At 42.8% G+C, this 13520-nt stretch overlaps 1 protein-coding gene across 2 annotated transcripts in view; it reads right to left on the bottom strand.

Moving 5' to 3' along the window:
• The window catches only part of LOC132831249 (NACHT, LRR and PYD domains-containing protein 3-like), a 131243-nt gene that overhangs the window by 68780 nt on the left and 48943 nt on the right, over window positions 1-13520 (bottom strand). For both annotated transcript variants that reach the window (XM_060849263.1, XM_060849264.1), the window contains 2 exons: window positions 8851-8937; window positions 5227-5313 (listed from right to left, as the gene is read on the bottom strand). In XM_060849263.1, coding sequence (XP_060705246.1) covers window positions 5227-5313; window positions 8851-8937 — 174 coding nt within the window. The remainder of the gene's footprint in view (window positions 1-5226; window positions 5314-8850; window positions 8938-13520) is intronic.

The raw sequence follows: 13520 nt of genomic DNA, 5'->3' as shown, positions 1-13520 counted from the left end.
CTGAGATAATAATTTGCTGCTTTAATTTACAGCTCTAATGTAAAAATAAAAAAGGTGCTCCATTTGAATCTCCATAGTGTTTGAAAGCAACTTGGAAAAGAATAGACCAAAGAGGTTACTGCCAAAACACAGCCTTGCTTTACCCAATCAGCTAGAAGTGCCAAGTGAGATGATCCATCTAAACGTCCTGCTGAGGACCCACATCACACGTCAGTTTTCAGCCACTTCAATTCACTCCACGTGTTATCAAGAAACAGTTGAGCACACTACATATTGCAAAGGCTAAGGGCCTTGACAGCATTCCAGCAATAGTAGTGAAGAAATGTGCTCCATAACTAGCCATGCTCCTTGCCAAGTCATTAAGCTGTTCCAGTACATCTACTGCACAGGGACACTGCAAGAAAAAATTACTCAGGTACATTTTTTTCCACAAACAGCAGGAGAACATCCCTGCACTCCCCTTCCACCTAACTAACTCCATCCCATTGGGGTGACCTCTTAATAATTGGCAAAGGGATAGAAGGTGTTGTTATCTGTGCTATCAAATAGCATTTATTCAACAATAACTCTGCTTTACCTCCACAGATACTGCCAGACCTGCTAAATTTCTACAGCAATTTGTTTGTGTTAAATACATTCAATTTGGTGGTATGTTAATTATATACATATCAGACGATCATGTTTAGAATCACAATCAATTCATCCAGATTTATTTAATCAATAAAGAATAACAAGCTTATTAAAAATAAAGCTTACTCAAATAAACATGTAAAGGTTATTAACATTAAAAGATTTAGACAATGCAGGATTAGTCATAATTTATGTTAACAAAACGCAAAACAGAACAACAGACATACAATGGTGTAACACACCACAGAATATATCAAACAACAATTATAATTGAGACAGACTCCACAGATTGCTCAGCAACAAGCCCCCCCACCCGCCACCTCATTTGTTCATGGGAATGTGGGTCACCAAATCTCACTAAAACTTCACAAGGGATTCCAATTGTTCACTTTTGACTAACTGGCCTTGAAACTGCCTTGAACCGCTCTTTCACAGACTACCCCAATAACCCCAATGTTAAAGAACAAAGAAAATTTACAGCCCAGGAACAGTCCTTTCAGCCCTCCAAGCCTGAGCCAATCCAATCCAAATCCGCTGTCTAGATCTGTCGCCCAAGTCCTAAGCGTCTGTATCACTCTGCTGCCCACCTACTCATGCATCTGTCCAGATGCATCTTAAATGAATCTACCATGCCTGCCTCTAATACCTCTGCTGGCAATGCATCCCAGGCACTTACCACCCTCTGTGTAGAGTACTTGCCGCGTGACTCCCCCTTAAACTTTTCACTTCTCACCTTGAAAGTGTAACCTCTCGTTATTGAATCCTTCACCTTGGGAAAAAGCTTATCTCTATCCACTCTGTCTATACCATTCATGATTTTGTAGACCTCAATCAGGTCTCCCCTTCAATCTCCTTTTTTCTCAAAAAAACAATCCTAACCTACTCAACCTCTCTTCATAGCTAGCACCTTTCATACCAGGCAACATCTTCGTAAACCTTCTCTGCACCCTCTCCAAAGTGTCCACATCCTTTTGGTAATGTGGCGCCCAGAACTGTACACAATATTCTAAATGCAACCGAACCAATGTCTTGTACAATGTTAACATGACCTTTCAGCTCTTATAATCAATACCCTGTACAATGATGGCAAGCATACCATATGCCTTCTTGACCACTCTTTCCATCTGTGCAGCAACCTTCAGGGTACAATGGACCTGAACTCCCAGATCTCTCTGCCCATTAACTTTTCCCAAGGCTCTTCCGTTTACTGTATAATTCGCTCTAGAATTAGACTTCCCAAAATGCATCACCTCATATTTGCCTGGATTGAACTCCATCTGCCACTTCTCCACCCAACTCTCCAGTCTATCTATGTCCTCCTGTATTCTCTGACAGTCCCTTATGCTTTCTGCTACTCCACTAATCTTCGTGTCATCTGCAAACTTGCTGATAATACCAACAGTGCCCTCTTCCAGATCATTTATGTATATCACAAACAACAGTGGACCCTGCACAGACCCCTGTGGAACACCACTGATCACCTTTCTCCATTTCGAGAAACTCCCTTCAACTGCTACTCTTTCTCCTATTGCTCAACCAGTTCTTTATCCACCTAGCTAGAACACCCTGCACACCATGTGACTTCACTTTCTCCATTAGTTTACCACGAGAAACCTTATCAAACCTTATCAAACACCTTACTAAAGTCTGTGTATATGCCCTTCCTTCATCTATCAACTTGGTCACTTCCTCGAAGAACTCTTAAGTTGGTAAGGCACGATTTCCCCCGTACAAAACCATGTTGCCTAACACTGACAAGCCCATTCTTTTTCAAACATAAGTAGACCTTATCCCTCAGTACCTGCTCCAGCAACTTTCCCACCACTGACGTCAGGTGCACTGGTCTGTAGTTACCCGGATATCCCTCCTACCCTTCTTGTACAGGGGGACAACATGACCAACCCTCTTGTACTCTGGCACCTCACCAGTGTTTAAGGATAATATAAAGATATTTGTCAGGGCCCCAGCTATTTCCTCTCTAGCTTCCTTCAGCAACCTGGGATAGATCCCATCTGGTCCTGGGGATTTGTCCACCTTAACATCCAGCCTGCCCAACACATCTTCCCTACTTATGTCAACATGATTCAGAGTAATCAAACTTCTAACTCTAATCTCAACATTCATCATATCCCTCTCCTCAGTGAATACTGATGCAAAGTAATCATTCAGAATCTCACCCATTTTCTCAGGTTTGACATACAGCCTTCTTATTTATCCATTAGTAGACCAATCCTTTCTCTAGTTACCTTTGCTTTCAATGGGACATGCTGATCCTGCACTATCTTTCACCTATCTTTGAAAGCCCCCCACTTTGTGGGCGGCACGGTGGCACAGTTGTTAGCACTGCTGCCTCACAGCGCCTGAGACCCGGGTTCAATTCCCGACTCAGGCGACTGACTGTGTGGAGTTTGCACATTCTTCCCGTGTCTGCGTGGGTTTCCTCCGGGTGCTCCGGTTTCCTCCCACTGTCCAAAGATGTGCAGGTCAGGTGAATTGGCCATGCTAAATTGCCCGTAGAGTTAGGTAATGGGGTAAATGTAGGGGTATGGGTGGGTTGCGCTTCGGCGGGTCGGTGTGGACTTGTTGGGCCGAAGGGCCTGTTTCCACACTGTAAGTAATCTAAACTTACCAAATTTGGACTTCCTTTCAAATAGCTGTGTCCAATCCACATTTCCGAGCTCCAATTATATTTAGATATAATTGGCCTTGGCCCAGTTTAGTACTCATCCCATAGGATCACTTCCATCTTTGTCTAAGAGAATTCTAAAACCTACAGAATTGTGGTCACTGTTACCAAAGAAATCTCCCACCGCAACTTCCACCACCTGGCCTGGCTTATTCCCCAACACCAGGTCCAATATGGCCCCTTCCCTCATCAGACTATTGACATACTGCTCCAGAAAACTCTCCTGGACACTTCTTACAAATTCTGTCCCATCCTCTGACACTAAGTGTATCCCAGTCAATGTTAGGAAAATTAAAATCTCCCATCACCGCCTGTTGCCTCTACATCTTTCCATAATCTGTTTCTCCATCTGTTCCTCTACTTCATGCTCACTGTTGGGAGGCCTGTAATACAGCCCCAGCAATGTAGCTGCACCCTTCTTATTTCTCAGCTCCACCCATAATGCCTCACTGCTCAATCCCTCCATCATGTCCTCCTTTAGCACAGCCATGATATCATCCCTGACCAGCAATGCAACTCCTGTCCCGCTTTTACATCCCTCCCTGTCCTGTCTGAAGTGTTTATATCCTGGAACATTTAGTTGCAAACCATGCCCTTCCTTCAACCAAGTCTCTGTGATTGCAATAACATCATACTCCCAGGCACCAATCCAAGTCCTAAGTTCATCTGCCTTCGCCCTATACTCCTTGCATTAAAGTATATACATTTCAGGCCACCAGTTTTTTTTTGCATTCATCTGCTCTCTGCCTACTCTTCCCCTTATGATTTCATGATTCATACATTTATATGTTCTGGCATTCCACCTTCCTTTCCTGGGTCTACACTCTTCTGGATTCTGGAAACTGCTCTCATAAGCTTGGCTCCAGCTGGTGGCTAGTTCCATCAAGCCAGTACTGGCCCTGGCAGAATTGCAATCTGGTTCAGTTATTCTGATCCCGGATATGAGGGACTATCTTGAGGTCAGGTTGAGTCGGCTCATGTGCTCAATGGTTTAGAAGAATGAAAGGTAACATTGAAACACACATGGTTCTTAGGGGACTTGATAGGCTAGATGAGGAGAGTCTGCTTCCCCTTGTGGCAGAATCTAGGACTAGAGGGGATAATCCCAGAATGAGGGTTCACCCACTAAAGACAGATGTGTGGGGTTTTTTTCTCTAAAGGTAGTGAATCTATGGAATTCTGTACCACACTATAGAGATAAATCGTTAAGTATATTCAAGGCTAAGATAGCCAGATTTTTAATCAGTAAGAGAATTAAGGGTTGCAGAGAATTTGTTACAATGTGTGAGATGGTTATGAGGATAAATCAGTAAAGGAGTTCAGGATTGAGATAGCCACGATCTCATTTAACGCAGAGCAGACTTGGCAGGCTGAATACCTTATTTTTGCTGCTAAACTCTTAAAGTTAAACATTCCTTTCTGATTGGAGAAATACAATAATCCAATTGTTTGTTTTCAGTTTGCATCGAGGGCGGCACGGTGGCACAGTGGTTAGCACTGCTGCCTCACAGCGCCAGGGACCTGGGTTCAATTCCCGCCTCAGGCGACTGACTGTGTGGAGTTTGCACGTTCTCCCCGTGTCTGTGTGGGTTTCCTCCGGGTGCTCTGGTTTCCTCCCACAGTCCAAAGTTGTGCGGGTCAGGTGAATTGGCCATGCTAAATTGCCCGTAGTGTTAGGTAAGGGGTATATGTAGGGGTATGGGTGGGTTGCGCTTCGGCGGGTCGGTGTGGACTTGTTGGGCCGAAGGGCCTGTTTCCACACTGTAAGTAATCTAATCTAATTAGGATAACTGTTCTCTTACCTTTTCTCGTATTGCATCACCACTCTGGCCCAAACTCTTAATCAGTCTTTTCTCCCCATGGACGCTCAATGATGCACATGAATTCATTTATTTCCTGTTTTCACTGACCTTAATGACTGCAATCTGCAACAAGAATTCTTCATGGCTACACACAATTGTTTCATTGCCACATCACTGATTTCGGTATTTTCCAGCCTGAAAAATTGAAAACATTCTGATCAAATCTAATTCTCAGGCAGATCCTTCATGTAGAATTAAATTCAAACTCAAAGGTGTTTGATCAGGTGTCACGCAAAGCATTTTTAAACAGTATTAAAGCTGTGTTTTTCAAGGTATGGAAATCAGCATGAATAAGAAATTAGCTAAGGGACAATTAGCGAGTTTTATTTTATTTGTTCATAGGCTGTGGGCATCACTGGCAACATTTATCACCCATCCTGAATTGCTGTAGAATTGAGTGGGTTGGTAAAAAAAAAGAAAATCAAAGAACAGCAGATGCTGGAAATCATAAACGAAATTGTTTGGAAAACTCAGCAGCTCTGGCAGCATCTGTGGAGAGAAAGCAGAGTTCATGTTTCAGGTCCAGGAATGCCTCTTCAAAAATGAGTTTGTGAATTGTTTGAATCTGGAGTCACAAGTTAGGATAGCAAATTTCCTTCCCCAAAAGGGTATTAGTAAAACACTGGGGTTTTTACAACTATGATTGAATGGTCATCATTAAGCCAGCTTTAATTCCAGATATTTACTGAATTCAAATTTCGCTAGCTGCCAGAGTGAGAGCTGAATCCATGTTCCCCTGGACATTATGATGACTAGTCCAGTGACATTACTACTAATTCACCATACCTTTTGGATTTATAAGTGAACAAAATTAAGTTCAATACATTTGGGCAATTTACATTCAGTAACTAGGCAGTAAGCATAAAATATCTTTTATCAGAAATACTGCTCATGAAACCATAAGTTTGTCATTAAAACCTATTTGTTTCATAATGTTCATTTCTCCCAATCAGGCCTATGTAAGACTCCAGATTCATGTCAGTGAAGCAGTTGCATTTTAACTGCTCTCTGAAGTGCTTCACCAAACCATTCAGCACTAACAAAACTGCTGCAATCCACAGGGCAGCATAGTGACTCAGTGATTAGCACTGCTGCCTCACAGCATCGGGTTTGATTCCAAACTTGGGTGACTGTCTGTGTGGCGTTTGCACATTCTCCCCGAGTCTGCATGGGTTTTCTCCAGATGTTCCGCTTTCCTCTCAAAGTCGAAAGTGTGGCGCTGGAAAAGCACAGCAGGTCAGGCAGCATCCGAGAATCAGGAGAATCAACGTTTCGGACATAAGCCCTTCATCAGGAATGAGGATATTTCCTCTCAAAGTCCAAAGAAGCGCAGGTTAGGCGGATTGGCTCTGCTAAATTGCCCATAGTGAATGGAGATGTGCAGGCTAGGTGGATTAGCCATGGGAATTGCAGGATTATAATGTAAGGATGTGAGTCTGGTTGGGATGCACTCTTAAGGGATGATGCAGTCTTGATGGCCAAATGGCCTGTTTCCACACTGTTGGGATTCTATGATTTACCACACAGACTGAAATTGTTCAAGTTGGCAGCTCAGCTCCCCTCCTTATCAGGAACAAGTAGGGATGAGAGCATGGAGGCTCAGTGGTTAGCACTGATGCCTCACAGCACCAGGGACCCAGGTTTGATTCCAGCTTTGGGCAACTGTCCGTGTGGAGTTTGCATATTCTCCCCATGGCTGTGTGGGTTTCCTCCGGGTGCTGCAATGATGTGCAGGTTAGGGTGTATTGGCCATGCTAAATTGCCCATAGTGTCAGGGATGTGTAGTTTAGGTGCATTAGTCAGGGGTAAATGTAGAGTAGTGGGGAATGGGCTCGAGTGGGATATTCTTCGGAGAGTCAGTGTGGACTTGTTGGGCCAAAGGGATTCTGTGATAAATGCCAGCTTTTCAAGCTATGGTCACACCTTCAAATGAACAAAATAAGTAAACCCAAAGCCCAGGGCAATATAGTGACTATGACTTCAAGAGGACATAAGCAAGCAAGTTAACAAACCATATAGAAGATCAAATTTAATGCAGAGAAAACATCTAACAAATCATTGTGACCTGTACTAAACAAGCCGTCACAATGCTAACCCTGCCAACGAAACCAATATTAAGTACTTTCCAAACAAATCAATGGTTGCAGCAAAATTATGGTTGCAAACATAAACAGAGGTTCCTTTAAATGTGACTCTTTAATCCAACATTTTAATGTCCAAGTTCCTTACATCCAGAATTCAAAATCTATGGCTCGTACAACCAGGTCTTGCATATTGTATGATCCTTTATGGTGAGAGGTCATGTACTGAGGACTCCTTTCACCTGATTATGTTCCAACAAGTCTAGTACCAAATGTATGAGAACTATTATTGATGGATATTGATTGGAATCACCATGTAACTGATATGAAACTCATGGTAACCACTGCCTGACCAAACAGAGCTTTATTTCCCACTTCGCAATTACAGTCGGAGTTATAGGACAGATCAGCACCGAAATAGATGCTTCGTTCCAATTCATTCATGTCGACCATATATCCTAAATTTATCTAGTTTCATTTGTAGAACTCATATGTAGATAGAAGACTATTACTGGCCTTATTGTGTATAAGGTTCCTCTCCAGTAATTTCTGCTCAAGGTTCGGGCTTGCCAAAATGTGCCTTACAGGACTAGTTTGTAAGGCATTGTATTACTCCTATTGTAACACCTGTTTATAAAATCTTATTTAATTCCCACTACAACACTTTACATTTGAACCGATTCCAAATTGAATTCCTGGTCATTTGAGTTTGGGAAGAAGTCAGGCAGGTTCAATCAGACTCATCAAGCATTTAGTGCTGAAATGTACCTGCACCCACAATAGTGTTAATATCTGACTATATTGTCAAGATATTCAATGGGAGCTTCTTGTCATTGCATTGTACCCATTTAATTCCAGACACATTTTTGGACAGCTTCTTCTCAGGTCAGGTGCTATTATTTGTTCAAGTAGTTGGAACTTTACTAACACTCCAACCTGAAATCTGCTCAGGTTTGTCTAGTTTAAAATACATTGATGTATGATCAAGAATGAGCCTTGCAATTTCAAATCATTCCTTGTCTTTTTAAACTTAGCCAAGTGGAATTTGTTGTTATTGTTCAGTTGGGTACATTCATTTTGTATTTTCTACCATACATTATTCTAATCCTGGGATTGAATCTCTCCATGTAAAAAATGAGGTCTGCAGATGCTGGAGATCACAGCTGCAAATGTGTTGCTGGTTAAAGCACAGCAGGTTAGGCAGCATCTCAGGAATAGAGAATTCGACGTTTCGAGCATAAGCCCTTCATCAGGAATTTGATGAAGGGCTTATGCTCGAAACGTCGAATTCTCTATTCCTGAGATGCTGCCTAACCTGCTGTGCTTTAACCAGCAACACATTTGCAGCTTGAATCTCTCCATGCCTAGTTGCCCTGCCATCATTCCTCTGCCCTTCAGAATTGTCATATAAATTCCAACAGATGACACTCCGTCCCTGTAAAATTACGGTGATCTGAACCCAAAATCACTTTAAGGTAGGGAACTGACTTTGTTATGATGGTAAGTGCACTGTGGTGTACAGTTATGAAAGGAGAACCAGAGTGCCACCACTGTATCATCTCACAAGGTTAAAAGACTGTCATTCTCTTACCAAAGTTCCTGAACTTGACTTTTGGATAGAATCAGGAGAGCTCCGAGAAAGTTCACCAGATGCTTTGTTATGTCTTTATTAACTAACCTAATGTAGCGAGAAATGAAAATTAAATATTAATGTATTTTTATCAAAGTTAAAACCCAAAGTCATAAAATAACAATAGCATTGAAATAGCCATCGAATTTGCATCCTTTGAAATAACGTGTTATGCTTCAAATATCTTACGGCGTTAATAAATATCCTTATTTCAATTTCAACTGGATTGTTGTACCCTTAAAATTGAAGAGAAACTTTTAAATTCTAGTACAGCAATTGAAGAATCACCGCATTCAAAACATTACGCTGAGGGGTGACCTTATAAAAGTTTATAAAATCATGAGGGACATGGATAGGGTAAATAGACACCCTGGGGTGGGGGAGTCCAAAACTAAAGGGCATAGGTTTAAAGTGAGAAGGGAAAGATTTAAAAGGGACCTAAGGGCCAATGTTTTCACACAGAGGGTGGTGCATGTATGTAATGAGCTGCCAGACAAAGTGTTGGAGGCTGGTGCAGTTACAGCATTTAAAAGGCATCTGGATGGGTATATGAATAGGAAGGATTTAGAGGGAAACTGGCCATGTGCTGGCAAATGGGACTAGATTGGGTTAGGATATATGGTCAGCATGGACAAGTCGGACCGAAGGGTTTGTTTCCTTGCTGTACATCTCTATGACTCTTTGACCCTCCAGATGCTACCAGACCTGTTCAGTTTCTCCAAAAAAATTTGAGTTTTTCTTGAAGGCTTTCATTTGTTTTATCTGTAATATTGTGCTTACTTGGATAATCCTAATGTAATTATGTTTGCAGTTGCAAGGGGTAGTGGAAGGCATTGCAGTCATATTTGGGACCACATCCATAAATGTTAAAACTTTAAGGATGAGGGCATGTTTAAAGTACAAGAAGGATAAATCTCTTTCTTCACTACAAGGCTGTAGTGATTGTAATGAGGTTAGCCAGGTGAACTTCATAGAATGAGGGTGGCACAGTGGCTCAGTGAGTAATGCTGTTGCCTCACAGCACCAGGAACCTGGGTCCCATTCCAGCCTCGGATGACTGCCTTTTTGGAGCTTGCACATTCTCATGTCTGCGTGGGTTTTCTTTGAGTGCTCCGGTTTTCTCCCACAGTCCAAAGATGTGCAGGGTAGGTGGATCTGCTATGCTAAGTTGCCCTTACTGTCTACAGATGTGTTAGTTAGGTGGATGAGCCATGGAAAGTGCAATGTCATGTGGATAGGATAGTGAGTCTGAATGGGATGCTCTTCAGGGAGTCGGTGTGGACTTGCTGGACTAAATAGCCTGTTTCCATACTATAGAGGGTCAATGGTTCAATATGAGTGCCCTAATTAATAAACAGGGGTATCAGAGGTTCTGGTCACTCAGAGCTGGCTCTGAGAGAGCAGGATCAGTGTCAGGGACTTTACATGTGTAAATAAAGGGTTTCTTGGTGAAGGAATACCAGCCTCTGTGGAGTTATTTCAGGCAATGAGAGAAAAGCATGTCCCTGAGGACATTTGTTCGCAATGGTCTTCTTTGAGTTTAGTAAGCATTTCTGGCATCATGTTGTTCTTTTTGGGAAGCTTGACTCATTCAAGCCGGCTGTTGAAAACAGGGCCCAGTATGTGGAAAGAATGCAATTTGTTTTTGTGCAAATGACATTGGGGTAGACGAAAATCAACTGGTAATCCTCCCAACAGCTTGCGGAGCTGTAGTCTTTTTTGGTCATTAGGAATTCTTCCTGATGCATCTTTCAAGCATAGGCAGATTTAGTTAAGGAACATTACAGTTACAAGTCTCCTCTAATTCTGATACACTGTCAGTTTTACTCAGCAATTCTAGAACCAGATGAAACCATTTCAGGGTTTTTGACCAGGTTAAGACAACAGGCATGTGACTTTGGTGTAACTCCTAATGAGATGTTGAGAGTTTCTTCAAGATCAGGCTAGGTTAACTAAATTGAGTAAGAGAACTCATAGGCTTGTACCTAGAAGAGTGCACACCTTGGTAAGTCCATATTGTTTGGAACAGTTAAATTGCTTAGCAGCATCTGAATCAGAATTAATAAAAATAAATGTCTGGTTAAACAGTCACCCAGATCTAATGGAGGTCAATACGGGTGCGGCTGTATCAGTGACCGCAGAAGTCTTAACAAAATTTGTTCTGCACTCCAGCCATCAAGTTTGCACAAGATCTTAATTAGACTGTAATCTTACACTGGGGAACCTGTGCAGATTAAGGGTACAACTTCCATTCTGGTCTCTTATGAGAAGCAGATGGTGCAATTACCATTGATTGGTGTAAAAGGGTTGGACCCAAACAGAATAGGGCAAAATCAGCTGAGGACAATTCACAATGGCTTAACATTCTTTCAATTAGAAAATTATTACATGAGTAACGTCCTTATTAAATACCCAAGGTTTTTCAGAAAGGTCTAGGGACTACCAAAGCAGCTAAGGCCACCTTGCATGTTGACCAGGAAGCAATTCTACAATTCCTTAAAGCCTGACCAGTGCCATTTGCCTTACGGGCAAAAGTAGAGGTAGAAATCAGAAGGCTGGAAAGCGAAGGAATCATCAAACCAACACAGTTTGAAGAATGGGCAGCACTAGTCATAACCCTGATTGCGAAGCCAATGGGTCAATTTGCCTTTTATACAAATTGTAAACCATTTTTCACAACTGGATAACTACCCAATGTCTTGCATGGAGGACTTATATACAAAGCTGGCAGGGGGGGTTGTCCAGCTTGCATTGAGCTGCCTCCCATTGGCAGATACACCAGTAGTGATACTGCCACTGGAAGAGTCTGTAATGGTTTCAGATTTTCTGGGCACTCTTCCAGTGACAGATAACTGGCCACCATTTACCAGTGGAGCATTTCCTAAATTTGAATGTTATTCATCATATGAAGACAGCACCATTCCATCCATCACCCAATGGTCCGGCAGAAAGAACAGTCCAAACATTGAAGGCAGGCTCAAAGAAACAACCTACAGCTTCACTAGATACCAGACTGTCCTGGTTCCTATCTATGTATCAAATGAAAGCTGGAAACTTGCAAATGGTACAGGAGCAAAACAGGATACATTTCCATTTGTTCCACAACCCGTGGGTTCTCCCTCTCCATCAAGTGTGGAAGGTGTCTGGATGGAATCTGAGATGAGCTTGGCAGATGTTGCTGCCTTGATGCTTTTGCTGCCTGGAATGGAGAATGAATTTCTTCTGAGATACTCCAGGTGCAAGATGTGCTACATGTCACCCGTATCAGTGGCAGAGTTGGAGGAACCTGACCCGATGAGAAAGTGACTCCAGGAGGAGCTAAAAACAAAAGAACTGGACTCAGATGGAGAATGGTATAGTGATTGTAATGAGGTCACCCAAGTGGACCTCATAGAATAGGACTTCCCTGATTGGACCAGGTTAACAGTCCCTATCAAGGAGCCCTGGCTGACAGATACACAGGAGTGTCAGAAGTTGTGTTCACTCTAAGAGTTAAATCTGAGAGAGCTGAATGAGTGTCAAGAACTTCGACGTGGGGCGGCATGGTGGCTCAGTGGTTAGCACTGCAGCCTCACAGCACTAGGGTCCCAGGTTCAATTCCAGCCTCGGGCGACTCTCTGAGTGGAGTTTGCACATTCTCCCCGTGTCTGCATAGGTTTCCTCCAGGTGCTCCAGTTTCCTCCCACAATCCATAGATGTGCAGGTCAGGTGAATTGACCATGCTAAATTGTCCATAGTGTTAGGCACATTAGAGGGAAATGGGTCCAGGTGAGTTACTCTTTGGAGGGTCGGTGTAGACTGGTTGGGCCGAAGGGCCAGTTTCCACACTGTAGGGAGTCTAACGTCTAAATAAAAAGTGACTTGATGACAGGATACCAGCCTCAATGGAGTTATTTCAAAGCCAGTGTTCCAATTTAGTAGAAAGTCTGAAAACTGAAGAACACTGGAAGAATCTTCTGCACATTTGCAATTGCAGCAAAATTCTGTTCTCGTTAACTAGAAGTATACATACAACCAAATTAGCAGCACGTAGCACACACATTAATATATTGTTGTGGTTCTGTTCGCCGAGTTGGGAGTTTTTGTTGCAAACGTTTCGTTCCCTGTCTAGGTGACATCCTCAGTGCTTGGGAGCCTCCTGTGAAGCACTTCTGTGAAGTTTCCTCCGGCATTTATAGTGGTTTGTCTCTGCCACTTCCGGTTGTCAGTTCCAGCTGTCCGCTGCAGTGGCCGGTATATCGGGTCCATGCCATGGCACTCATCCACAGATTCTATCAACAAACACATAGACCTGGACCCAATATACCCGGCCACTGCAGCAGACAGCTGGAACTGACAACCGGAAGCAGCAGATTCAAACCACTATAAATGCCGGAGGAAACATCACAGAAGGGCTTCACAGGAGGCTCCCAAGCACTGAGGATGTCACCTAGACAGGGGACGAAACGTTTGCAACATAAATTCCCAGCTCGGCGAACAGAACCACAACAACGAGCACCTGAGCTACAAATCTTCTCCCAAACTTTGAATACATTAATGTACCTAGACCAAAGCATGCTATTTCTGTATCAGAGAAAATCAGGAGATCAATGAACTATAGCTTGTTTTAACTCCAAAGAAGGTTTTTACTC

The sequence above is a fragment of the Hemiscyllium ocellatum genome, chromosome 33 (assembly GCF_020745735.1).
Source record: "Hemiscyllium ocellatum isolate sHemOce1 chromosome 33, sHemOce1.pat.X.cur, whole genome shotgun sequence".
NCBI classification, from domain to species: domain Eukaryota; kingdom Metazoa; phylum Chordata; class Chondrichthyes; order Orectolobiformes; family Hemiscylliidae; genus Hemiscyllium; species Hemiscyllium ocellatum.
Note: the sequence above shows the minus strand (reverse complement) of the source record. Positions and strands in the feature narration are given on the sequence as shown.